We start from the raw sequence: 26,165 nt of genomic DNA on the forward strand, positions 1-26,165 counted from the left end.
CTCTTATTTCAGGACCTCAGGCTGCTCTTTCTGAAGGTAGGAGATAAGCGGAGACAGATGCAACTCAATTATGCAGATGGTGAGATCTGGGTCAGAAAGGCTGAGATCCCCAGATGGTGTTTGTTAACTCAAACCAGCTCATGTAGGATCAAAGCAGTCAGACAGGAGGAAGAGAGCAGCAGCCACACAGGGCTATTTACCCCATCCCGAGGCGGACAGAAAAATTGCTGCATCTGATAAGATATCTCTCTCTTTCCTAAATTAAACACCTCAGTCTCCAACAGATAAATATTCAGAAGATTCCACAGCAGGTCTTTGTCATTTATTCTCTAAGTCTGCCATAAAAAAGCAAGACTTCCTTTGGGACATTTTAAAAAGAAAAATAAATAAATACAAAGCAGTTTTGCTTTTCCTGGAAATCTGGGTTATTTCCTGATAGCCAGCAAACACAGTCTGTCACTCTACATCCGACGTAATTTGCAGAAATACATAGGTCCGAAGTTGGCTGTGAGGTTAGGCAGAACAAGCTCCCCCAGCTGGCAGTCTGAGAAGAAGCAAAACGTGTCCTGGAAGAGTATCCGAAAGTGGCTCAAGTCCTCAACGTGGACACTGATGCTAAACTGGGTCTCTGCGATTTCTACTGCTCTCTCAATCACATGCTCATTCTGCAGCGGGGAGAGGGAGCACGTAGAATACACCACCTCTCCTCCTGGCTTGGTAGCAAGAATCCCAGCCCTGCAAGCAAGAACGAACACACACATCATCATGGGAAAACAAGGATTGTGTGGAGCACCAGCATTCCCACGCTGGAACTGGGAAGTCAACACATAACTCGTAGGAGTTATCTCCACAGGCTCAAAGTCTCACTGCGTCAGCGCAACTTGAGGACTGTTTTAGACCAGGGTCAGAAAGGTGCTTAGATTGATAAAGTACCTAACATGGAAGAGACACTACTGGAGAGCAGCTGGAAGGAGTAATCCTGCACTCACCTCCAAGGGAATGGGATAAGAGTACATACAGGAGAAGAGGCTCTTGCAGGTCAAGTGCTGCTATGGGACTCTCCAATCTGTTTCCTCACTGACCCAGCCTGCAGCCAGCCCACCCATCCTTCCCAGCGAAATGGGGTGACGAAGTGCCCCCATGTCCTCTCCATGTTGGGAGATGTGGACACTTGGGAATCCTCCAGGGCTGACTGCCGGGACCTGAGAGATCACACAGAATGACAACGCTACAGCCATCCCGTTCCTTTAGACACCTCTCCCTACCTCCTACAGCCACTGCTGGGGACTGGAAGGACATGTGACCTGACTGAGGACATTTGCACCTTCTTACACATACTATTATTTTGATGTGTTCAACTACTGCTAGGCCAGAAAACTACACATGGTTTCCACATTTCCCAGGTGGGGACACACAAAAGAAGAAGAGGTTTCAGTGCTGGCCATGGAGGACTGCTACCGTAACGCAAACAGCACCAAAACACAGCATCGGGCTCGCTCACATCAGCAGCTGCAGCTGTAGCATGGGCAACATCTGACGCTCCTTGGTTCGTTTCTTGTGGAAGATGTTGTTCTCCTCCTCCATTACAGAGTGCCTGTCCGTCGTGCAGGGCACATCCACCAGGACCTGCAGCAGCAGAGGTCCTGCATCAGTCCTGGGCCCAGCTCAAGCTCAGTGAGTCTCCTGGTGTCACCTGCCCCTTGCCCAACGCCTCCACCCTTGCCACGCACCTAGCCGATGCTGCCTGAGCGCAGGTGTGCACCCACAATGAACCGTAACTTGTCTGGCTGCTTTTTTGTTTCTGGTATGTGCAAACAGACACAGAAGTGCTGGATAACATCACACTCACACACGTTCTCATTTAACCTTTCTGCTCTGTGCATCTTCCTGGTAGGCGTTACTGCAGTACCTATGGCTACAGTGATACATGGCCACAGCTCCTGCAGTGGCATCTCCCAGAGAAACAAACCCAGCTCCTGCAGCTGGACACAGATGAGATACAAGAATTATCTAATCCTTACGTTTAACCCCTTCCAGGTGATGGAGTAGAACAGGATTTTTAGGAGCTACTAAACAGGTACAACCCTAGTTGTCCATATCCACCAGATCCTGCAGGAAGGGTATAGCAGGAGGAAATATTACTCCATATATGGCTTAGTCTTCTTTCTATGCATTTAAGATTATGGAAAACCATACAATTATACCATAGGATAAGCTGCTGTCTTCCTCTGAAACAGGAGGAAAGTGAACTAGATGGGTTTATCTTCCCTGGCTCCCCATCACCTACCTTATGGAAGGTGCTACCTTTCAGCTGCTCCCAGTCCCTTCCGTCGCAGGATGTGACGCTCACAGCTTCCCTGATTTCTTTGGGAACGTAGCTCTGGAGAACCTGGTACAGCCTCTTTGTCCGGGAAATGGAGATGTCATTGGCCGCCAGATGCCCTGCGAGGCCAAAATGGGCACACTGGGAATGTCACTCTTGCAAAACCACAGCCGATTCCCAACTCTTATAACCAGAAATTATTAACGGTCAGACATTCACGGGCACAGCACACTCTTCCAGCCCTGTTTTACACATGGGGACAAGGAACACCCACCTCCACTTACCACAAACCCCAGTCTGCAGCAGAGCCAGAGTCTTGCCACCCGGAGCCGCACAGAGGTCCAGGACAGAGTCATCTGGCTGCACGTTGAGCGCCAGGACGGGCAGGAGAGATGCTGCATCCATGAGATAATAGTCCAGGAGCCCCAGAACATCCGGCCTGGAAATCACCGGTTTGCGTAAAAAAAGCAAACGTGTGAGAGAGAAAGAAAACAGCAGTGGGCAGGGAGGGCAGGGATGCGGAGAAGCAGCGAGCGCTCACACACGTGCAGCCCCGAGGCTGGCAATGACAGCGAGTGGTCTGTCCCAGGGATCTCACCGTGCAGGGCGAAAACGTGTGATGTCACCCCTGGGGAAGGTGTAACATTTGATGTTGGAGCTGATGGAAGCACGAAGCGGTGGTGACGTCTCTGCCTCTGTCGTCGCCTCTGCCTGCATCACTGTCCTGCCCCGGCCAGAGCCCTCCTGGGATCTGTTTTCCCCTCTCCCCCCTTCCTTTGTGGCTGCACCCTGCTGCAACTGCTGCGCCTCTTTGTGGGCCTGGGAAATAAAATCGGTGGCATTCAGCAGCTCCAGCTCTTGGGTGACGTGGTCGACGGGAGAGAAGTTGTTGAGCAGGGCGCCGTACTTCTGCTCGCAGAGCAGGCTGGCTCGGACGGAGGGCCACAGGTCCCTCAGCTGCAGGCTGTAGGTGGTGTCGAAGTGGTGCAGGGCCAGGCGCGTGACCGGGATGCGGGGGGCCGTGGTAGCCTCGGGGGAAAAAATACCAGAGATGTTAAAAGACAAAATACATCCCAACGACTGTCCCCAGCCTTAAAGTTTTTTTCTGGGAGAATCCAGTCCTGGGTTCTGTGCTGCCAAAAGTCCCTGGGGCCTTTCTGCAGCCCCGGAAAGCGACTGTGCCCGTGACACGCTGGGCTGGCGGTCCCCTGGGAACGCCTGAAGGGGGCTGGGGGCACGGGGCGGGCACGCAGGGAGGGGAGCGGCTGCCTACACAGCGGTGCAGCGGGGGGTAAGGAGCGGGGTGCTGCAGGGGGGGGCGAGGGGGAGATCAGGGGGATGCAACGGGGAGCGAAACGGGCGGCGGCGGGGGGCGGCGTGCGGCGGGTCCCCCCTCCGGCCCCGCTCACCCACTTCTTCTTGTAGTGGTGCCGGCGCGGCCCCGGTGCCAGCCCCGGCGGCGGCCCCCGCCTCAGCAGCGCTGCCGCCGCCCGCCCGCTCAGCGCCGCCATCGCCCGCGCTCCGCCGCTGCCCTTCCGGGGCGGGACCGGCACCGGCACCGGCACCCCCTGCCCCTCCCCCCCCCAGCACCGCCCCCCGGGCCATTGCCCCCGCGGGGTGCTCGGGCAGCGGCTGCCGGGAAGGTTCCAGCAACGGAGCCCCTCGGCTCTGCGGCAGGACCGTGTGCCCCAGGGGAAACCCCCCCGCAGCTCCGGGGGTTAACGTGTGACGTTCGCCCTGGCAAAGCCCCGGGGCACCGCGCTGGCGGCTGAACTTGAAGTCCACCAGCAAGAGGATTACGGACGGCTGCGTTGGTAACACGGTCAGATCTAAAAGGTGGTGCCCTGCTTTCCACTTTGAATAGCTCAGAAGGTTATTTTCTTTTTCATGTAACATGCCTGTGAAACTTCCTAGTTCTCTTGCTACTAAACATCCTCCTCGGAAGAAAAATGGGCAGGGCACGAGCAGGACAGTCCCAGGTCAGCAGAAAGGGCTGGTGACTCAGACACAAGGGCTTTAGTTCCGCCCCCCCCCCGCGGTGACCCTTCCTGCTCCGGCAGAGGTTTCAGCAGGTGGAACCACCACTGTGCCCATCTGCAGCCACGTGGTCGGTCACTCCGAGCAAGAAGGCAAAGCCAACCCCAGCCTGGAAGCTCTTCCAGTGGCTGGTGGCAGTAGGTGACAGTGAGTGAGGAACAGCTGAGAGTCTTCCCTCAGCTCTACTCTGCTAGAAAAGGGTCACTCCCTTTAATTCAGCCAGAACTTACTGCATGAACAGTATTGGTCTTGTGGGGCTTGGTAATAATCTCTGTGTCTCCAACAGATAAATTCTCCCGTGGGATCAGGCTCCAGCTGCTGCACATCACAGCTGCACAAAAAGGATTTTCCCACAAGTGGGAAAAAGTCTCCTCCCACAAACTGGGCTCCAACACCTACTGATTTCATCTTAACCTAGTACAAGTCAGAAGCACAAGAACTAGGAAATAAACAGAGGGTACTTCCATGGGAACTTTGAATGTTTAATATGGAAAATCACAGAACATCAACATGTTTTTTGCGTAGCTGCACATCTTCCACAAGAACAGTTGCAGTGACATGCTGACGCTCGGTCGCTGCCAGGCAGTTTTGTTTGCTCTTGGCATGGAGGATGAACGGGCAGGAAGCAGTACTGTGAACCCAGGAACTGCTGACATGAGCTGTGGAAGTAGACGGACAATCACGCCCACCTTCACTTCAAGTTCTTAAAGAGTTTGTGAGCAACCTGAAACAAAGAGACAAAGCACTCAGTAACTCATAGTATAGGGCTGGAAATCAGTAAGGTGTTACCAACTGCCTCTTGGTTTTCTTGGCCACTAACACACATGGCCCCACAGTACTCCGCTCTTCTCAAGGTTTTGCACCAAGTCACTCAAGAAAAGTAACAAGCTGAGATTTTCTACAGAGTTTCAGCTCATGTTAAAAACGTTTAACTGTAAAATGGCAAACAGAACACAGAAACAGCAGAGTGCCATCTGCAGGGCAGAAACCACGTGTTTGACTTAGTCGTTTAATGACCTACCAAATCCCAGTTAGAACTCTTATAACAAAGATGAGCCAAACAAACATTTAACAAGGAAAAGCATCAAGGCTCAAAGTTCTTCAAAGCTCCCTCTGAGCAGCTACCACATCTCACACTTGAGCTGTCTGCACTTTTGGAAGTGGGGCTAAAGGCAGCTCTGCTCCCACCACCTGCAGGGATGTTGCAGCCACAGGTGCTGCACTTACGCAGTGGTCCCTAGCATGCAGGAAGTCAAAAAGCTCCTCTGTGCACTGCTCTTCTGTGTGGGACCTGGAGGACACCCGTGCATCACACTGCTCCAGCCGCTCCCGCGCCTTCACGCATTTCTCTGTCTGCTCGCAGTGCTCCCGGACCGTGGTTAAAGGATCCTGCAGAGACAGGACCGCCATGAGAACAGAGACCTCGAAACACCGCTCTCCCCCAAGACCCAGCGACTGCAGAGGGAGCCGTATATTCACATCGAAGCTCGGATTCAAGCTGCCTCCCCGCTAAGCTTTGGATCTGCGGCACTGAGCAGCGAGGGGGGCCCAAGGCCCTGCGAGTTTCAGCGCTGAAAGGCACCGGCCATCTACCCCCGGGAGACTCGTGACTGCAGAGCTACAGGCCTCCTCCGCCGCCCCCGAGGCCCGCCAGCTCCCCGGACAGGGGCGCACCAGGCCCCGCTCCCGGTCTTACCACCAGCTCTTCCTCTTCCTCCTCCTGGGGAAAGAAAAAAAAGGACAGCCGTTACCGACCGCCCAGGCCCCGCGGGGCTCCAGCGCGGCCCCCGCTGGCCCGGCCCGGCCCCGCTCACCTCAGGCTCCCCAGCGTGAACGACTGTGTCGCGCAGCCCCATGCCTCCGCTCCCGACACACAGAAGGACTCGCCAGGGTCACCCACCGGAAGTGCCGCTGCCCGCCCCGGAAGCGGAAACGCTCCCACGGCGCGTTGGGCCGGCCCCCCCGGGGTAACGCCTCAGGCCCGGACGCGTCCCTTCTAAAGATGGCAGCCGGCGGCGGCTGCGCTTGTGGCCGCCTCAAGAAGGCCGCTGCTCCGCTCCCTGCCTTCTTTTTGCCTTTCCTCCTGGGGATCTCAGCCTCAGGGCTGGGTGGGCTTGGCGGCCGCTAGGCGCGACCTCCCCGCCATGGCCGCCCGCTCCCTCCCCTCCCAAGATGGCGGCGGCGCGCGGGCGGGGGGCGGGTGTGCCGCCCCAAGATGGCGGCGGCGGCGGCAGCGGCGCGGCGGCGCTGAGCGGGGCGATGGCGGCGGAGGGGCCGGGCAGCCTGTTCGCGCTGAGCGCGGCGGCGGTGAGCCGCAGCATGGGAGCCCTGGAGCGAGACGTCTGGGGTAAGGCGCGGGCGGCGGGGCGCGGGGCCCGGGCCCTGCCCGCACCCTGCCGCCGTGTCCCTCTGTCTCCCCACAGCGCTGCCCGGGCACCTCCTGCGGGGGCTTCTGCCGCTTCTCAGCGTCTTCCGCCTCGAGCGGGCCGAGGGCGCCGCGCGGAGAGCAGGTGACACCGGCGGGGACGGCGACAAACCCTTACGCGTACCCCCGGGCGGGAGGGACGAGTCCCTAGAACCGATGGGGTGGAACGGGCCGCCCCGCTCGCCCCCCGGTCTGGGGAGGTGGGTCCCACGCCGCGGGGACCCCCGGCCGGAGGGACCGACCCCTCCAGGCTGGCAGTGGGAGACCCGCGCCGGGGGGGCGAGTCCCTCCGCGGGGCAGGGGGGCACCCCCGGAGCACGGTCCCGCGGGGCGGGGGGCGACCCCCCCTGTAGCACAGTCCCCACCGCCGGGACTGGGACGCCCCTGTGCGTCCAGACCCTTGAGCCCCGGCCCGTAGCCAGGCGGGGTTACCAGTGGTGCGGGCCAGCTGTGACGGTCCTTTTGAGGACCGACAAACCCTGCCGTTTGTTAATTTGCGTCCTTTAAAAGGAGGTGGCCTTCGCCTCGCCGCAGAGCACCTTCATTTTGCTGCGGGGGTCTGGGTCTGCGTCCCCCCGCACGGTCCCTTGTCTGCCCAGTGTCCCTGCGAGCGCTGTGGCAGGGCACTCAGGCAGGGAGAAGGGGTGAAAGTGCCCAGTTGATTGTTTTTTCCCCCCAGGCCTCTCGACACAGCCCATCTGGCGCAAGCTGTGGGATGATGTGATGAAAACCAGACCGCCCAACTCGGAGGTGAGGAAACGCTGGCGGTGGGAGAAGGGGTACAACGCAGACACCCCATTTCTGATGTCTTCCATGAGGTTTTGTTTTGAAGCCTGCCAGTGCTGCTGGTCACCTCCAAGTGATTGCTGGTGCTTGTTTGTAAACATTCATGATGCTCCAGACCAAGGCGTGACCCTGGTAGTACCGTCATTTTGGGAAACGGGGTTCATAAAAGGAATTGTAGTGTCCACCCTTCATCCACAACAGCAAGTTTGCGGAAGGAATAAATCCTGTCTTTAAAGATGTAATTCTTCAGGAAATGGAGGATAAAAACAGCATCTTATATCATGCTTACACCTACGCTGGCAAAAAAATGTGCCAATGTCTTAGAAAGCACTGGAAAAATACAGAAGACTGAGCTTGGAAGAATGGTTTTACATAGGAAAATTGTAGCAGCTCCATTGGTTCAGCATTGCAAAAGAATCGTTAACAGACAGCTTAATCACAGCCTATACATAGATCCCTGGGAAGAAATTCCTGATGATGTGGGTTTTAATAGGCAAAAACATGGCATAGCTTCAAACTGCTGACCATGTTTAATTAAGGCCAGAAGTAGGATGAAGGGAGAGCAATAGGAGTAACTCAGTTATTCATCTAATACACTGAGGAAGGATGCTGAGAACAAGGTAGTCTCGGTTGCACTAGCTGTAGTTTTTTTTGGACACCACATTTACCAGGTTAGCAGATAGCAATAATATAACTTCAAAAGAACCAGAAAAATTGTGGCTGACTTGATTAATATGGCCCTGTTGTTCAATTGCAGAATATAACCTGTTGGAGGAAGAAATTCCTTGAAACGTTCTTTTCAAATGTTCTTCATGGTGTCTTGGATATTTCCTCTGACTGGCGTCTCAACGACCATCACTTTTCCCCGCTGCTCCACAGCTCCCCGCACGTTTCCCAGCTTACCCTCTGCAACATGCTGCAGGGCGCAGTGGAGCTCACTGCTGAGCACAACCAGAAAGTGCTTGAAAACCTGGCTGGCTCCCTGCGGATCCTGAAGTTCCAGCGCCTCCTCTCCTCTGACCAGTCCATTAGGCGTTCGCTAGTTTTACTTCTTCACCGGCTGATTCACCATGGCTCTGTCAGTCAGGTGTCCATGTATTCCTGGCCTGTTCCCGACACGGTTCTTCTTGTTCTCATTTTGAGCATGAGTGCTGGGTTTTGGCGCTCGGGAAATGCCCTTGCGTATCACAGCAGCCCGTGTGGCCTTTGCAGAGAGGATGACAAAGCCCAAAGCCAGGAGTCAGCACAGGAGCGAGCAGAGAGGGGCCATTGTGGTGAAAGGGAGTGGAGCGATGGTGAGAAACAGAGATCCCCCAGGGCCCCGGAGGAGGCTGCTGCAAAGGTGGATGGATGTGAGGCTGACGCTTACCTGAACTCTGTCCTCTCCAGACCAAGAAGTCCTCCTCTGCGAAACCAGCTGTGTGAGGAGGCAAGCAGCAAGGTGCCCTGTGACCACACCAGCGTTCAGGGAGGATCTGCTCCTCTCTGCGTCTCAGAGCAGCTGTCCTGTCACCCAGTTCTTCGAAAGACACGTAGACGGCTGAAATCTGCAGTGGGAAAGAAACGTCGCTGCCTCAGACGAAGCAGGGGACCACACACTGACCCAGAAGACCTGTATGATTTTGTTTTTACTGTTGCTAGAGAGGATAACTCAGAGCGACTGTACAAAAACAGTGCCACAGAAGGAGAAAACACAGAGAACTGGACCAGTTCCTCCTCAGGATCCCCATGCACTGGCCATGCTGGCTGTAAGAAAAGAGGAGCATCTACTGGGATCTTTCCTCTGAAAGCTGCTCACCGCTTCCGAAGTGTGTCCACACTGGAATTGTTTTCCATTCCTTTGACTGGGGAAACATGTCGTACTCTGAGTAACCTGCTGAGCTCCTGGGTGTCTTTAGAAAACTTGGTTCTGTCTTACAATGGTTAGTGGTCTGTACAGGTTGCTGCCTTCCGGCCTTGGTCTAACGGTCTGACTTGTTGCTCAGGTTTACCCTGGTTTTATTTTCACTGGAATGGGCATTGTAAGGTATTGGTACCCGATCCTGAGAAGCGCATCAGTAGAGGTGTTTAAGAAGTGTGAGGACTAGTTTGAGGGGGAGAATGGGGCTGTTCTGCCCCACAACAGCCCCAGCCTTGTGCTTAAATGCCATCCAGAGAGGGCGAAGAGCCAGATCTCCATCTCCCATATACACAGTCTAGCTTAAGAATGTGTGGATAAAGCAGTCTGTGAGTTTTGCCTTTGACTTAGGTTGCTTGGCCATAGGTGCAGCTCCAGCTGCGTGTGTGTTGGTGTCTCTGCAGGCACAGCTAACACCTTTCTGTACAAATGCTGTTCCAGGCCTGGGTGCAAACATCTTCTGCATCCTCTCTGGGCTCCGGGCCCTCTCCCGCCACTCGGACTGCCACCTCCGTGTGGTGCGCGTGAGCGACATCTTCTCCCACATGCCTTGCATGGAGCTTGTTTGCTGCATCCTGAACGCCTTTCCTCAGCTCCACACGCTCTCAGTCAGCTTCGACCTCAAAAACCAGCTGGAGGGGAACGGGCCAGAGGGGAATCCAAGCTGTGGTGAGGTAGAAATCCCAGGTAGGAATCGTCATTCTGAGTGATGATCGGGACGTGGCAGGCAGAGCTGTAAAAGCTTGGCATGGGGATTTGAACTCTACGCTGTTACAGTGTAAATTAAGTGATTACTGCCTTGCCTTTCTGATTTAGATGGTGTTGCTGTTTGTCATTTCCAGTCTGTGACGTGCTGTGTGGAGCCTGAGTCTTGGACAAAGCGCTGTATTGCTGTGTACCAGCCTGCTGCAACATCAGCTTTGTACAGGGCCAGGCGTACCCTGCTGGCACTGACTGTTCACGCAGCCCACAGGGAGTGTATCCCACCAGATCTGTAAATTGGTTGGAAGCTTCTGCTTTGTGCATCCTATTGACTGTGAGGCTGTAAGACTTGGACAGACACTTAAACAGAGGGAAAGCATCTCTTAATTGTCACAATCCCACAGGTGATGGCAAAGCAGTGCCCCAGCCTCTGGATTGTGGTCTGGGAGCTATAGCAGCATGTTCTCGGCTCACAGGTCTCTAATCACCCTTATTAGCCCTCGAATGACCATAAAAGCAGTGAACAAAGCCTGAGCGAGTATGGAGTGGGGTCAGTGAAGAGCTGTGCTCTGGGAGGACACTGACTGGTTTGTGTGTAAAGGGTGACCTCTTCTCAAGTGTTGTTTCGCTGCCAGAATGCAGTAGGAATTAGTGGCCCTGTGGTCTGGCAGGAGTCCTGAAATGAGCCTTAACTGATCTACGTTACCATAGGTCTGAGTTGCCGTAGAGCTCTGTGTGGCAGGGCACGATGCATAGGCATTTTCTGCCAACCTAAATGATAGTCATGTGTCAGGCATGCAGACATCTTGCTTGCTGTAGGACCTAGCTATGAGCACTCCAGACCAAGCTCTTTGATTGTGGTTTTAATTTCCTTAGAGAGCTGCCTGGAGCAGCTGGAGATCCGATTCCCCAGGGAACCTCTGCACACTGCCTTCCTGCTGCCAGTGCTCAAGGCATCAAGATCCCTCCAGCAGTTGTCCCTTGACAGCGCCACGCTGCCCTGTTCTCAGGAGCTTGGGCTCCTTTTGGAGGCACTCAAAGGTACTCTGCTAACCTGCAGGTAGCATCACTGACAGAGTGGTCTCGTTGCTGTGATCTTCCATCCTTTAGCATTAATCCCACTTAGATGAGTCCATTTCTTCAGTGTGGACATCCTTGAAGTCTCCTGAGAAAAGGAAGTGGGTGTCATCCATCCCACTTCTTGTGCTGAGCATGTGAATGATCCTGCAGAGCAGGATGGTTCCTTGTTAATTACCCACAATCCGGCACAAATTATCCACAGTCTGACTTGTTTTCTGGGCCTTAGCTGGTAGTTGGGTCAGTGTCTTTTTATCCCAGGGACGTACAGTGCTTCACCTGAGAACTTGTTTTCCTTTTAGAGTGTAATCCGAATTTGAACAAACTGAGCTTTCATGATGTGAACCTGGCTGAGCACCAGAAAGAAGTTCTGCTTTTGCTTCAGGATCCTGGCCTGCAAGGTACAGTAAAATCCTGGGTGTGGCTGCTTTTGGTTGGCTGACATTTAAAGAGGTGACCTTCAGATGTGTAAGGTGTAGCAAATGTCACTGTCCTGGAGCAGATTGGGAACGTGTCTGGTTCTTGGTGCCAGCAGGGCAGAGAGAGGAGCAGCTGCAAAGCTGGTGTACGCTGCAGAGAAGAGTCCATAGTCTTGGCTATAAACCAAAGATGTTTTAACCTGCAGAGCACGTTAGCCTTTAACTGGCAAAGCCACTTCCCTGGGTGTGATCTCTTCTCTCTTCCTGTGACAGAGTGGCAGCGCTGTTGTATGCAATCCACTGCTGGGGAAGCTTCGTTCTTGCATACGGATTAGGGACTGGAGCTGCCTGCAGGATGTAATTATGGAATAATGAAGCACGCAGGGAGTACTAATGTGTACTGTCTATCTGTTTCTTCTGCAGAAATCACATTTTCCTTTTGCCGGCTGTTTGAAAGCTCTACTACTGAGTTTTTATCAGAAATAATCGACACTGTGAAAAGAAACTCATCTTTGAAGAGCCTCAAACTGCCTGGGAATCGCCTTGGTGCGTACTGTGCATGTTGCTATGGGGCCTTGACCTTAGACCACCTCTCTTGGAGATAGCTTCAGGGCTGGAGTTAGGACTATGCTAGCTGGTGACCTTAGTGCTGAACTTAACACATGCATCATTAGGGTGGATTTAGTTCACAAAGTAAGGAGCACAGAGTTCATTTTTTAAAGGCAAAATTTCAGTTGCATTCAGCAATGTACCAAGAGCCCAGGTGCTGTGCAGGCATTATGGTTGCTTTTCTCTGCAGTAAAAGCAAGTTATCAGCAGGGCTCCAGCTGTGACTGAACACTGATCTGCGTCAGACTCTTTACAGGAACAGATCTGGCAGCAGACGCACTACTCTCATTTAGAGGCACAGGTTTTCCCCAAGTTTGGGTAGTTTGTGCCTTAAAAGCTGTTGGTAGCCACTGGAGGGATGGGAACAAGTAAAGTAAGGGTTTGTGTCAAAGAAGTGGAACTGGATTTATGCAGAAATTGCAGACTTTTTTGGATCACAGGCCAAGTAAAAACATTTGAGAAATCAATTTCAGGTAAATCCAGAATATTGTTCTCTGTTCTTTTAATGAAATGAAATGGGAAAGCTTGGGATCACCCGAAATACACTTATTTTCTAAGGTTTGTGTTTAACCCTGCATGGTTTTGTGGTTTTGGCTGTTTTTAGAACAAAGCTGTATATTGACTTTTCAAACAAAACTGGGATTTTTCTAGTGAAACGAACTGCCCTGTCAGCACATGTTCCCATTGCCTTGAACACAGTGCTGAGCCCTTTGTGCTGCGTGCATATGCTTACAGCCTCCTTTCTGCACTATTACCCCAGCCCTGTGGCCATTGAAATACTTAAGACAGTTCCCAGTTTGCACCTAACACCCGTATTTCTCCCCTTCTAGGGAATCACAGGCTGGTTGCCCTTGCAGACATTTTTTCCGAAGATTCCTCCTCTTCTCTTTGCCAGCTGGATGTCAGGTATTCTGCTGCTCTAAACACACTGAATTTCTTGTTTGGGGAGGGCTGGAGCTGAACTAGCCTCAGACAACCTGAGAAGCCCGAGCATGGCTTTGTTCCTTCCTCAAGGAACTGCGTGCACAAGAATTGCTTAGAGAACACCGCAATGGGCACATACAGCCTCTGGGACCTCCAGCATCTCTGAGGCATCTCACTGTCCTTTTTATAAACGAGTCAAGCTCTATCTTAAAAGCAGCTTTGGTTTGCTGCTCCCTTGGGAGGCTGCTGCAAGCCTTTCCTGTACTGTCAAGTTAGAACTAATGTCCCTATGTACGTTTATTCTTAGCCACCAAACTTGAACGGCTGTTTCCACTGCCTCTGTATAAGGAGAGAATGCTGTTGTTGCCCTGTCAGATCCCGTGAATGCCTCTGCATTCCTTTTGTTATCTTTGGTGTTCAACCTGAAATGCTGCTCTCTTCCTGAGCAGCCATGCAGACACTCACCTTCCTGATGTACATGGAGGGTAGCGCTGCTGCAGTACTAACAACTGTTTGGTTCCTCCCCCTGCCCCCACCTTCTTTATGTCTCTCAGGTTGTTTAGAGTACATAGGCATAACAGTTTATTTAGCCATGGCCAGTCCTTCAGCAGCCTCAAATCCTGATTGTTACTGTGCCTCTCTCAAGATTAAATCCATCATGCAACTTCATATTTATGTATCATCTATGCAGGGGAAATGACCTTTTAATCTCCTAGAAACACCAGGACCTGACACATGCTCTCCAGGTCTTCTCAGAAGGAAGAGAGAAATGATGAGGCTGACACTGGCAGCTGTAGGTTGAGCCAGGCTCCTTGGTCCAGGAAGTTGACAGCTGCTATGAGACCAAGGTGCTTCTGGCACTGCTTAGCCAGCAGCTTGGGTCCAGCAGCATTTTAAGGCCACAGCTAGGTCTAAAGTCAGTAGTAAGGAGGCCAAAATAGTAAGTTCTCAGTAGTTACCACCTTAATTTTGTAAAGCTTGCAGCCCTTTGTATTACTGTGCTTCAGTTTTTGCTTTTCATCAAAATTAACTGACCATTCATGCTTTGTATTGGTGAAGAAAGTTGTACTTTGCATTGGAATGTCCTCAAGTACCTGCACTGGCGGTTACTAGAAGTAACAGTAATTGAAACTGCTTACATTATAGCTTAGACAGTTAATGACTTGTGTCCTTCTTTCCCTGAAAGCTCAAATTGCATCAAACCTGATGGACTCCTGGAGTTCACAAAGAAGCTGGAAGGTCACATCCAGCAGAGAGGGGGGCAGATTCAATTCACACACCTCCGCCTCTTCCAGAATTGGCTGGACCAGGATGCTGAAACAGCTCAAGAAGCTCTTCGGCGTCTCAAAGCTGTGTGTAGTGTGGTCAGTGATTCGTGGGACTCCTCCCAGGCCTTTGCTGACTACATCAGTGTCATGTGATGGATGCAGGAGCAGGAGAAAACAGATCAGCTTGAACTAAGCAGCTCAGTTCCTGGGCAATAGATCCTATTTCACAGCGCAGGTGGGGTTTTCTTCTCCTGGTTCAAGCAGCATACACAGTTGTTCTCATCACTTTTCTGTTTATTTGATGAAGGGGTACCACAGTGAAGTGACACACAAGAACGTGTGGGATAACAGCTGTATTTCCATGTGATCTAACTATCATCTTCTTGGTTTGAAGATTTTAAGTGAGACAGGTATCAAATGAGTTTGTGTGACTTCTTGCCAGATTTCATGTTGCTTCAGCCAGTGTCTCATCAATAGCTATCTCCACTATTGGAGAGACTCAAAAGCCATCTGGTTCTGATCCTTGACAACCAGCTGTTGGTGACCATGCTTTTGAGCAGGGGTGTTGGACAATGACCTTGAGCTCCCTTCCAACTTCAACTGTTCTGTGATCCAGCCTTGATCTTTTACATTTGGAAAATTTTACTTTGTAAAAAAAAAATCTTTATGGACCAAGCAGCCTCCTGTTTATTTGCAACCATATTGCCCCTCTACACTCTCTGCAGTCATTTTACAGAGGTTTTGAGTAGTTTGTTCTTTTGTAATGTTTTTATAATAAAAATATAGTTAAGACCCATAATGTATGAATTTTATTACTGGCTTGTAATGTGACCTAATTAAAAAACACTGCTAGATCAGGGGATCCTGCCTGTAACAAAGCAAGTGATTTTTGAAATGGAGTTACCTCAACAGAACCTGATTTCCCACTGCCTGCATGATCTTCAGGCCAGATGTTCAACATAAAGGTGATTTTTTTTTCCTTTGTACAAATCCTTTTGTTCCCGAGTAATCAGCAAGGTTCACATTTCACCACAGAAATGGATCCTGCAAGTTACTGATCAGCAGCTGTAAGCCATAGCTGTCAAGGAAAAACACGAGTGCACATTTAAGTGCTATAAAACTGCAGAACCTGAAGAAAAAACTTGGCTAAGTAGAAGGCACAGACACCAGTAGAAGGCATGAGAACCAGTGCTGAGTCTGACCAAGTCTACAAGACCAGTTATTCCCTGTTCCAAAAGGACTGTGTTTCAGGCACATAATACGACAGCAGAGAAAAAGCCATGGACTCATTGCTGTTGCAGCAGACTGAACAATGCCAAGCGCCTTCCAGCCTCTCAGAAACCACACTGTTATGCTATTCCACAGCCACACAACTGTCCAGCAGGTACTGCCACCCACTGCCCCTCTCCTTCAAAGGGACTGAAGTGGGATGGACTGCCACAGCAGCCTGCCCTTGCCCCCACAGGGGACAGTAACCTGTTAGGGAATCCCTCGCTGTTCCTCATGGGAATGATGATGAAAAGTGAAGGTGACGGCAGCATCCCATGCAGCCTTCAGCACAGAGTCCTGAAGCCCCCTCTTATCAGCACAGTGGTTCCACTGGGAGAGGTCAGAGGTACAGTCAGACCCTTCGGGAGGGGGCCGTACCTGGTGGCCATTCACACAGCGATGACACTTGATCCTGGAACAGAGTCAGTGTGAGGTTCTATTTTAGTGAACAGGTTGTTTAAAAATGCAGCCCAGTAACATTTGGATTAACTCCCCTGAAACATTGGCAAGTAGATTTTCAGACAGGATTAATTACTGCCACGTTTCATTTAAAAGTACAACCCCTCTGTGGCACGTGCAACAGATAAGGAATGACTCTCTCACTTTCTGGAAACTCTGGGGTTCTGTTTCTAATAGCACTCCCCCTCCCTGTTTAGCCATGTGGGAATGGTCCAGCAGGACCCAGAGGAAGTTCAGGAGGTGTTTCCTCAAAGGTGAGGGATGTTGCTAAGGGCAGATCTTGAGCAAACACCCCCACTGCTAACACCTTAGCACTGTGTCAGGCTTCCCAAGTTCAAGAGAGCACACCACCCTCCAAACCGCTCCATCCTGGCTCCCACCATGGCCACTGGGTTGTGCTCAGGCTGTTTTGCAGACACCCTACTGAGCTGCCACATGAGACAAAGAGCAGTAGCAGCCTTGCCAGCAAGCGCTGTTGCCATGCAGACAAGACACCTCCAAAGAGCTAAGCTTCCGAGCCGGCTTAAAACTAATCCTCTTCACTCTTGCCTGAACTAAGAGTTTTAACTTTCACAGTGAAGCATTTTCCTGCACTCCCTGTCCTCTTTCTGGTGGCTACAATACCACAGGTCTCAGGGGTGGGGGAGAAGGGAAGGCAGTGCAGAAGAGGATTCTTTTAGCCCCCAGAACAGCACTAGGGTTGGCCTCATGAATTCTTAGCAGATGGAGTAGCCTGGCAGTAGAAGCAGTTCAGCACCTGGAGATCACAAACCATCAGGAAGAGACCAGCAAGGAAGGACCAAGTCGGGCCCCACCAATTTGAACAGCTCTGATCAATTTCTTTTCATTAGCTGCAGTATTTCATAGCCTCCAAACACAGGGAGCAACAAGATAGTCTGCTCACTTGTCCAGTCAGCACAGCTTTTCTAGGACAATAAAAAGGGAGGACAGCAAGGAAGTGCTCATTTTCAGGTGGTTAACAGCTTCAAAAGCAGATACACTGGAGGCCCTCTCTCTCTTAAGCTTCCTCCTGCTGCCTGAGGAACCTCTGAATCACTAGATAAACTGGATTTTTTTTGTTGACCCCATCCATTAGTCATTCAGTATACTCACTTGTCATGGGTGTCACTGGTGGTGGTCTCATTCAATGTGAAAAGCTCCTTCAGCTCCCCAAGTGAGAAGTGCCTTTCTACATCCTGCTCTTCATCCACCACACAGCTGCTGAGGGCTTTCTTGTGGGTCTGGCGTTGGAATATCTTCTCCTCTATGGTCCCTGTCTGCAGGAAAGAGTGTCAGAGATGAAGCACAGTTGGACTAGTTTAAAGGAGCACGACATCAGGAAAGTGGCACAGATCAAATGGCAGTAAGCTGTCAGGATCATTTAGTGCCCTGCCAGAGCAGTACAGCTGACAGGCAAGTTTTACTAGCTGCACTCCAACTATGTCCTATTTGGTTGCTGATCTAACCCAACTCTGCTTCTCTTGTCTTTCGCCGTGGGTACAGGTGTGGATTCAACAGAGATATGGATGAGGAAAAGGTGGAGCTGCCACTCGTGGCTAAAGCTCACACACTGCACCAAGTTGTGCTGGCAGGAAGGAAGGGAAAGGAGCTATATAGCCAGGAGCTATAACCACTGCCTCAGAAAAAAAGAAAACCCAAAAAACCAAACAAAAAAACCCAACACACACAAACACAAGTCCCCCCAAAAAACAGCAACAAGGTAGCCCTGGGTGACACAAGCATCAGCAGTATTTGCTGGTTCACCCACACACAGATCAATCACACCCGCTGTCTGGAAGAAGGTAACTACAATCTAAAAGCAAAATGTCTGTTTCGCAAACAGATGTAATATAAAGGAGGGGGTAATTAGTCAGGATTTGCAAAATGGTCTTCCTAGTCCAGGAAGAAGGTCCCTGATTCCAGGTGCAGCCAGGTCACATAAAAACTGGAACACCATTAGGAAGAGCTGGACAAAGAACATCTGTTTTGTCAAAGCGAAACAGTAATTGATCAAGGAACACAAGCTTACAAAAAAACCCAAAACAAAACACAAAACCTCACCATCTGAACTGATGAGAGGTGAACAAGGGCAGAGGCAACATTTCTGAGCAGTAATCATTACTGGCACTGCTGGACAAAGTGTTACAGCAGCCTGAAAAGACTAATCTCCTTTGTGTTTTTCCTTTACAGAACCTGCTAATTGGCAATCCCATTCCAAAAGCTGCTGTAATTCTGAGAATGTACTTGCTGTTTAAGTACACATACACCCAACCAAAACAGACTGCAGCCAGACTGAAAAACAGCAACTTCACCATCAGACACCCCATGAAATTAAAGAAATCAGATGCCTAAATGACTTCAAAGGAGCATCTCATCTGGAAAGCCACAGTTTCCAGTTTCTATTTTTCAGAAGCCAGTCACCATTAGAAACCAAGGCCTGCATTAATGACCCTCCAGCTTGAACCTTCATGGTTTTCCATGGCAACACATCTAAGAGTAGGAAGCCATTAAGTTCCAATCAATTCTGGTTGCTAACACAAAAGAGTTCTTCCCCTTCTGGTCGCAATCACAGCTGCTGTCTGGGCTGGCACCAAGAACTCCATGTTGAGGAGGTGAGAGGAGTAAGACTCACTGAAAGCAGTCGATAGATGTAGCATGTCTTCTTCTGGCCATCCCGCCACACACGAGCCATGGCCTGCTCATCATTAGCCGGATTCCAGTCTGGGTCAAACATAACCAGTCTGTTAGCCCCAATCAAATTCAAACCACAGCCGCCTGCTTTGCTGCTTAACATGAAGATAAACTCAGGGTTCTGTGGAAAAAGACAGGCTTGGATTAAACTACAGAGGCAGCGATTCTTTTAGAGCATTCAGAACTTGCAGCAGAGCTGCTCACAGCTGGGCAGGTTCTACTTACCGAGGGGCTGTTGAATCGCTCCACAACCTTTGCTCTCTTTTTAATGGACATGGTGCCATCCAGTCGGACATACAAATACCTGGAATATACAGCATTTACTACAATCAGACTGTTGCAACCACTAGAACATCCTACCTGAAAGAGAAAAATCTTTCACAAACAGCCTTGTAACAAGGGCCTGGGCTTTAGGAGCTTTTGCAGAGGGCCAGAGCTTTTCTGCTGAGTGACCCCAGTAGCCAAAGCATAAGCCACTTAGTTCCAATTCAGGAAACATCTGAGGTAAAAAACAGATCACAAGTTCCTGCTGATAGAAACTTTAAAAATAGCCAGTTTATTTTACAATGTAGGCTGCAAGTACAGTCTTGCAGGATTAAACAGATGAAGCCCAAAGACAAACCTTCTGTTCCTGCAGAGCTTTTCAAATAGGTCCAGCGTCTGAGTGTAGTTAGACACTAAAACCACCTTGTCGTTACTGGTGCTTTTTGTAACAGCAAGGATATAGTCCAAAACCAGCATCTTTCCTGGATAAAAAGGAAAGAAAGAAGAAAGTTAGGGCACCAGTTCCCAAATTCAAGACCTTGGAAGGGCACTTGATAAGGTGCTAAATACAGTCTCATGGTTGCCTGTGTTAGGCAGCACATTTGCACTGTTGAGTTCCACAGTACCCGAAAGCTGGGGCTCCACAGATTTGGTGCTGTAGCCAGCAGGGAACAAGTCCAGGGCTCCCATAAAACCCTCTTCCTCCTCCACACACTTATCATGGATAAGAGCAGGGTCTGGAAAACAAACAGAGCTCAGACTGCAGAGTACACAAGGGAGACCCAAAAAAACCACCACCAACAGTGCAAAACCAAAACCCATTACACAAGCGGATCAACTCACGATTGCAGAGCTTCTTCAAGGAAGTGATGGAAGAGAGAGATGACACACTGATTTTGCCCTCCTTCAGCTCCTCCACTGGCTTGGCTTGCTTCAGGAAGTTCTTGTACAGCTCAGCCTGCAGAGGTGTCAGTCTGAAACAGAACAAGAGCTCTGCAGTCTCAGCCTGTGCCCAGACCAACCCTATCCTTCTTCCTCCATCTACACAGTGCATTCCTTTTAGCCTGCTTTTTTTTGGCCACAGCATGGATAGCCTAGAACTGCCTTCAAGGCTGATGGTAGAACAATGATATCTCAGCCCAGAGCTAGAAGAGAAGCTTGCAGGTATTCTGCATAGCCCAGGGCTCTACTGTAAACAGCTGCTCAGAGCATGCCATCTGGCCAGCAGATCCACCAGTTGCAGATTGTCCATCCACGCTTCAGGAGGAAAAGCAACACATCGCCAATGGCTACAATCTCATTCCTGGAGGAAAGCATGGAAGGGCTTTTTGCAACACTTTAGTCCTTCCTGTTGCTCCTCCTGTTTCCTGGCAGAGTATGTGTTTTTTGGTACCTGCAGCAGACCACCTGCTCGATCTTCACTGGCAGGTACTTGGACAAGATGTCTGAAGTTCTTCGAATTAAACACCTGCAGGGAGGGTAATTAAGATCAGATGCTTAGATGATGTCAAAACCCTGTTTTATCACTATTATTCCTCATGAGCTCAACACAGTGTCCCTTAGATATCTTATGTACAAAAGTCTGTGACAGTCCAATGCATGGCATGACAAAGGCCAGACACCCACCACCCACACAAAGCCAGGATAAGAAGCTCCATCAGACCATGCTACAGAGCCCAGTATATAACCCATTGTCTCTGTGAGGCCTCCAAATTTGGTTCATCAGACATGGAGGGATTGTGCATGATTCCACCTGACAAAGCCCAGTCCCTTACAAGAGAAACTCAGTTCTTCATCAGACTACCAACAGCACTCTCAACTTGAGCTGCAACAGACCAGCAGCATGGACAGCAAACAAGGACAGGATTTAACCACAACACACTACAGACATAACCCAAAGCACAAGCAGGCAGCTCCCCACGTAATAATTAAGTAGCCATCCTCAGCCAAGACAGGTTCATTTTCTGGCCCAATTTCAGTGAAGGGCATATCCTTTGGGGCTGTAGAAATGCCCCATGGAACAGTTCTACCACACTTTAGAAAAGATGGGATGGACTAGAAAAACTGCTGAACTGAGCAACCAGAATAAGAACGAAGTGCAGAAACCCAGTTCTGCCAGGACACAACAAAAATATGTTACAAAACCTAAAGATGACAACCAGCAGGGATATACGATGGCCCCAAAATCTGTCAAAGGCTATTAAAGAAAGGAATAATCTGGTCTCCAAACTCATAAGCAGTAGGATGAAAAGTAACAGGCTTAAACTGCAGTAAGGAAGATTTATGTTACACATTAAGAGTATTTTCTAACTGCAAAGACAGTGATGCTCTGGAAAAGGTGTCCTGAGGAATCTGTAAGGTCTTCAGTGCTGGGTGGGTGTTAAGTAAGGGGTGGTTTAGGTCTAACACCTTCTACCTTAGGACAGCAAGATGGATTAGACAACTTCTACAGGGCCCTTCCAGCCTTACACCTATGATTCCACATGTCTTTGCATCACTCTCTCATTTACAATTCCCACCAAATTCAATTAATTCATCTGTTACTACTTTCAAGCTTCATCTTCCCTATTTATGCATCGTGACTGTTGCACAATAAAGGAAGGACACAGACCTCAACACAGGCACAAGCATTCCTGAACTCACTTTTACACCTCTTTTCTATCAACTAGAAAAAGAAATAAATGCACCTTAAGAAGGAATAAGCTCTCCTCCTCCCAGCCTTTCATTTCTCTTAGGCTTCTGCAAGCTGACCTGAGTCAAGGTCAAAGCTGTCTCCATAGAGAGGCTGTACTTAGCGTGAAATTCAATTTACCATGACTATGAACTGCAGGATCATATTTGTGATGGTTGCAAAAGCTCAGATTTAAAAACAAAAAAAAAAAGAAATTAAGACACCAGCAATGCTGAGAATTCAACTGAGTGTCTAGAAAGAGTTCTTAAAGAGACACAAGTGATTGCCAGCAGATGTGGATAAACTGGTTGTACTCGTGAATAGAAAAGAAACCAGGTTTAAACAAATCCCCAAAACCAACCAAAGAGAAATAAGACAGCATTTTACATCACAGAAGTGCTTCTCGGGGATCATAAGTCACATCTCTGACACTTGTAGTCTAATCCCATTAGCCCTACAGAGCCAACACAGCTATGAAAGTGTGAGCTGGACTCTTTTGTGACTTAGGCAATCAACAGCAGAACTGAGCAATATTCCTTAGACACTTTCTGTCTGCCACACAACACCTGGGCTGGATGGATCTCAAGTTTGACCCAGTCTACACTGTAGTTATGTTAACACAAATAAAAGGATGCTGCCTGACTATTCAGATCCCACGAGAAAACAGAAACATAAGAGTCAAATCATGATTCAGTACCCGAGTACATTTGCTTGGGGCTGACTGCAGCTAACTGTGTCATTTCAATGTGCTATTTTTCAGATTAAAGCTGCATGCTATTTAGATTTCTCAGGCAATACATACTTGCACAATCACTTGCTGAATAGACATAACTGGCAAGAGAATTCATTATAGCTGCAACTGTAATTTGGAAAGATACCAGTGTACACCAAGGGTCTGCAAAGATCTGGCAAAAGCTCTGCAAAGAGAAGAGGGATGACATTCACCTGTTCACAATACTGATCAGCTCTTTAAGCCTTTCTTCTCCTTTGTGTCGCTCAGCTTCACTTGCATCCGCATCTCTGCCTTTCAAGATGGGAATTTCAAAATGTCTTTTAAATTCCTGTGCAGTCCCTGTACAAAACAGAAGTGAAAAGGTGACAACTACCACCAAATAACCTTTAATCAGTACCCCACAGCTCCAGTTATCATACCACAAGCATGGGGCCCAGCAGATAAAACAAACTCTCGCCTCATCAGTATGATTTGTTTTCCTTTCTAGTCAGGAAAAGCAAACCAGTACCAAAGAAAATAATGTACTCCAGCAATAATGCACTGCATAGGTCATACAGTTTCAGCTAAACCTGAGTCATCAGGCATGTACTGGTTTTGCTCACATTCCAGCTATACTTTTATCCCCAGATTTCATCCTTGCAAACAACAGCACAAGCATTATGCATGCCTGTTCCAAAATTATCTGTAATCAGTTGCTTAATACTGGTCACAGGCTGGAAGTGGGAAAAAGCTGCATGCACGCAGTTTTGCCAGCAGTAGTTACAGTATTAACCTCATCATAGAAAAAACCAAACAAACTACAGGGAGACTAGCCTTGCCCAAAGTACAGGTCAAGGGGGGCAGGGGAAATCACATCAGCTCCCTGTAATAACTACCCAAAATTGAAGTGCACGGAAAAAGCAGATGTAGAACATCTACCACTCTATCCCATTGTTTCCTTGAGAAATCCTGAGGGCAGAACAGCTGAAAGATACATCCCAATTGCTGCTTGCAAGACTAAGAATCTGATGAATGGTGTTTAACTGGAGTTGTGCATGCATTAGAATTAATGAGAAGCCTCTTGGACTAGATGCACAACAATCCCAGACCAACATGGGTGCTGAGTTACACCAACAAGGAAATGATTTACAGATTGGTTTATTTTCATCCCTTGACAGAAAAAACTACCTCTCTTGGCAAAAACAAGCTGTTCCACACTGGAAAGCACACCTCCTAACCCAGTGATGCAGGAGAGCATGCAAAGACTACTTTGCTTTTAAAATGAAAACAGAGCTTGCAGGCATAAGCAGAACATAGGAACCAGAGTCAGAATATTTCAGTCTGCTACCAGCAATTGCAGAAGGGGTTTGATACTGAAAACTAGTCGGTATCTCTCCTCCAGACATTTTTCCTTCTCTCTCAGATGAAGTTAACCCCATATGCACAGGACTCCATTGCCTTAAAAAACAGGAGCAGTCTTAACTCCAAATGCTAGGCACCACCCTCAGCTTTCTCCGATTATCTGAAAGTGGGACGGCAGACTGCCAGAAATTTGGGCTTTGTTGCTTAACTCTACCACACAGCACACAGTTCCACCTCACACCAGTCACTTCAATCTCCTGTGCCAAATGGATATGAGAGCACGCACAGGGGAAAAAGCCATTTCCTAGGCTGCCTATCATACTCAATGCAGAGAGCATGCTATGTCAAACTCTCCTCCCCATGGAGCCTTTCCTACAAAGACATCATTCCTGGCTTAGATTTCTGAACTTGCTACAGCCTGGAAGTGTTGTGGGAAGTACCATTATGAGCTGGTTCTTCCTGCCCAGCAACTCCTGCAGTATCTCTAAGGGCTTACTGTCAAAGAAACTTCCAGTCTACATGAACATTTTGGCTAACCAGTATAGCTAAGCAAGATCAGCCATGTAGTACTTGGGGTCTTATATCCATTTCATCTCAATTAATTCCCCTTCCAAAATACCTGTTAGACTGGTGTACTTTAAATTACAATCTTCTTGAAACAGAGCTCTGATGATATACAGCCTCTAGAACAGGACACCCTGATCTAAACTTTCTGGATACAAACTTAAGGAGAGTAAGTCTCCAACCTGTATGTGACCTTTCCTCTCACTAATGTCTTGGTTGCTGTTTTCACTAACACTGGTAGCTAGGGGAGGCCTTGCCAGCAATTTCCCCCTCCCTCATATCTCTCACACATTCAACTCTTACCTAGGATGCCTGAATTGACAAAGTGCACCAAGCTGAAATATTCAAGCAGGTCATTCTGAATGGGGGTGCCTGAGATAAGGACTCGTCGAGGTGTATTTAAGCTGTTGAGAGCTTGGTATGTTTGGTTTTCAGAGTTCTTCAGTCTATGGCCCTTTGAAAAAAAGAAAAAAGGAATGAAGCTGATAAATCCAGTGGCCCTGATCAGAAGCAGCTTGGAGATCCTCATCAACACTGGTATGTTGTATCTCCCACAAGGCATCTCACCACTTTTCCCATTCCTGGTAGTGGACTAAGTGGTGTATGTGTATTAACTGTTGCAACAGACTTCTTTCAAAGGCAAGAATCTGGTGGGAAACCTGAAGCCATTATGTGAGGCAACATGACATTACAAGCTTCCGAGACCAGGAACACCTGAGTCACACCCAGGCAAGAGGGCCTACCACAAAAATAACAACCACCATGTTAATCTTAGCTATAAAAACTGTTTCCTGTTCAAAGATGGAGATGTTTTCAGCTATCAACACGAGGCCCTGAACTCTGGAGCAGTAACACAGCATCACTCAAGGTCAACACCACAAACCACTCAGACCACCTATATCCAGGATTTTCAGGCCTTTGCACACTAATAAAAAGAGGTTGCGCACCTCTTACTGGGGTAACATGAATACAGGCCCCATTTCCCATGCCTGGGAAAAGCAACTTTATTAGCATCTGAGTGCTATGCTAAAGCATAAGTGATGGGACACTTTTTCTAAGTGCCAGACCACTGCAGAGCTGTGTATTTATTGGGAACATATGGAAGACAAGGCCAAGGACCTGTATTCCCAGCATCCCTAGCTGTTGGTCTCATCCCAAGGGCACTGAGAGGTGCGGGCAGTCACGGACTTGGTAGACAGGTGGATTGGAGTTACACTTGTGAGGATGCTCTTATTAAGCTCCTCTCAGCACTACTCTAGCAAATACGAACCCAAACCACTGGGTGGCACCGCTAATTTAACAAATTCCCTCTAACTGGCAGCAGAGGACACCTCAACAGTGGCTGAGGCCCCTGGCTTGATCGTTTCAAGGAGGCAGAGAGCATTTTTTTTAATTTTGTCCTTTAGAGCATCTCTGGCTCTCACTACCTATAACCACAAACAGGGATCAATACATGAAAAAACAACTCGATTTCAGCCAGGTGGAAGCAGAGCTTGATAACACAGGCTTGGCAAACTTGACTCCCTGATTGCTGGCTGCTAGATCTAAGCCAGGTTTGTCTCCTCTTGAACAAGCAGCACATGACATAACTCCTCACGCCACTCTCCTACCTCTGCCTCAAGCAGGATGCTACGGAGAGGGAAAGAGGGTCCCTGCCATGGGAGTGCCTTTCAAACTCCCCAAGCACAGAATAAGATGGCCAGATG

At 49.4% G+C, this 26,165-nt stretch overlaps 4 protein-coding genes across 8 annotated transcripts in view; 1 reads left to right on the top strand and 3 right to left on the bottom strand.

The window, feature by feature from the left end:
- Positions 1-307: 307 nt before the first annotated feature.
- Positions 308-3,943, bottom strand: NSUN4 (NOP2/Sun RNA methyltransferase 4). 3 transcript variants are annotated; one of them, XM_080406847.1, is made up of 7 exons: positions 3,733-3,943; positions 3,231-3,352; positions 2,922-3,142; positions 2,608-2,762; positions 2,288-2,442; positions 1,502-1,626; positions 308-735 (listed from the first exon to the last, which is right to left on the bottom strand). In XM_080406847.1, exons 1-7 carry the CDS (start codon positions 3,926-3,928, stop codon positions 462-464), a joined length of 1,248 nt encoding a protein of 415 aa, XP_080262973.1. In that variant the 5' UTR covers positions 3,929-3,943; the 3' UTR covers positions 308-461. The 3 variants fall into 3 exon arrangements, with proteins under 3 accessions (XP_080262973.1, XP_080262972.1, XP_080262974.1); XM_080406846.1 differs by having other exon boundaries at positions 2,922-3,352; positions 3,737-3,943; XM_080406848.1 differs by having other exon boundaries at positions 2,922-3,352; positions 3,733-3,882.
- Positions 3,944-4,828: 885 nt separating this feature from the next.
- Positions 4,829-6,290, bottom strand: UQCRH (ubiquinol-cytochrome c reductase hinge protein). The gene is made up of 4 exons (XM_080406849.1): positions 6,175-6,290; positions 6,057-6,080; positions 5,588-5,749; positions 4,829-5,084 (listed from the first exon to the last, which is right to left on the bottom strand). The coding sequence occupies exons 1-4, from the start codon at positions 6,214-6,216 to the stop codon at positions 5,052-5,054; spliced, it is 261 nt and encodes an 86-aa protein (XP_080262975.1). The 5' UTR covers positions 6,217-6,290; the 3' UTR covers positions 4,829-5,051.
- A 218-nt stretch (positions 6,291-6,508) lies between these two features.
- LRRC41 (leucine rich repeat containing 41) lies at positions 6,509-15,259 on the top strand. Its single transcript, XM_080406838.1, has 10 exons — positions 6,509-6,707; positions 6,784-6,870; positions 7,465-7,535; positions 8,329-9,493; positions 9,910-10,155; positions 11,047-11,211; positions 11,550-11,648; positions 12,090-12,212; positions 13,106-13,181; positions 14,386-15,259. Exons 1-10 carry the CDS (start codon positions 6,533-6,535, stop codon positions 14,618-14,620), a joined length of 2,442 nt encoding a protein of 813 aa, XP_080262964.1. The 5' UTR covers positions 6,509-6,532; the 3' UTR covers positions 14,621-15,259.
- The window catches only part of RAD54L (RAD54 like), a 35,791-nt gene continuing 21,288 nt past the window's right edge, over positions 11,663-26,165 (bottom strand). For 2 of the 3 annotated variants that reach the window (XM_080406839.1, XM_080406841.1), the window contains exons 9-18: positions 24,763-24,913; positions 22,767-22,893; positions 20,544-20,618; positions 19,994-20,124; positions 19,777-19,887; positions 19,509-19,632; positions 19,112-19,190; positions 18,828-19,007; positions 17,309-17,472; positions 15,254-16,148 (exon numbers count right to left, since the gene is read on the bottom strand). In XM_080406839.1, coding sequence (XP_080262965.1) covers positions 15,947-16,148; positions 17,309-17,472; positions 18,828-19,007; positions 19,112-19,190; positions 19,509-19,632; positions 19,777-19,887; positions 19,994-20,124; positions 20,544-20,618; positions 22,767-22,893; positions 24,763-24,913 — 1,344 coding nt within the window. In that variant the 3' untranslated portion in view covers positions 15,254-15,946. Of the gene's footprint in view, positions 12,015-15,253; positions 16,149-17,308; positions 17,473-18,827; positions 19,008-19,111; positions 19,191-19,508; positions 19,633-19,776; positions 19,888-19,993; positions 20,125-20,543; positions 20,619-22,766; positions 22,894-24,762; positions 24,914-26,165 lie in introns of those variants that run through there. The other variant, XM_080406840.1, reaches the window with a different exon arrangement.

This window comes from Falco punctatus (genome assembly GCF_963210335.1).
Source record: "Falco punctatus genome assembly, chromosome: 11".
Lineage (NCBI taxonomy): Eukaryota > Metazoa > Chordata > Aves > Falconiformes > Falconidae > Falco > Falco punctatus.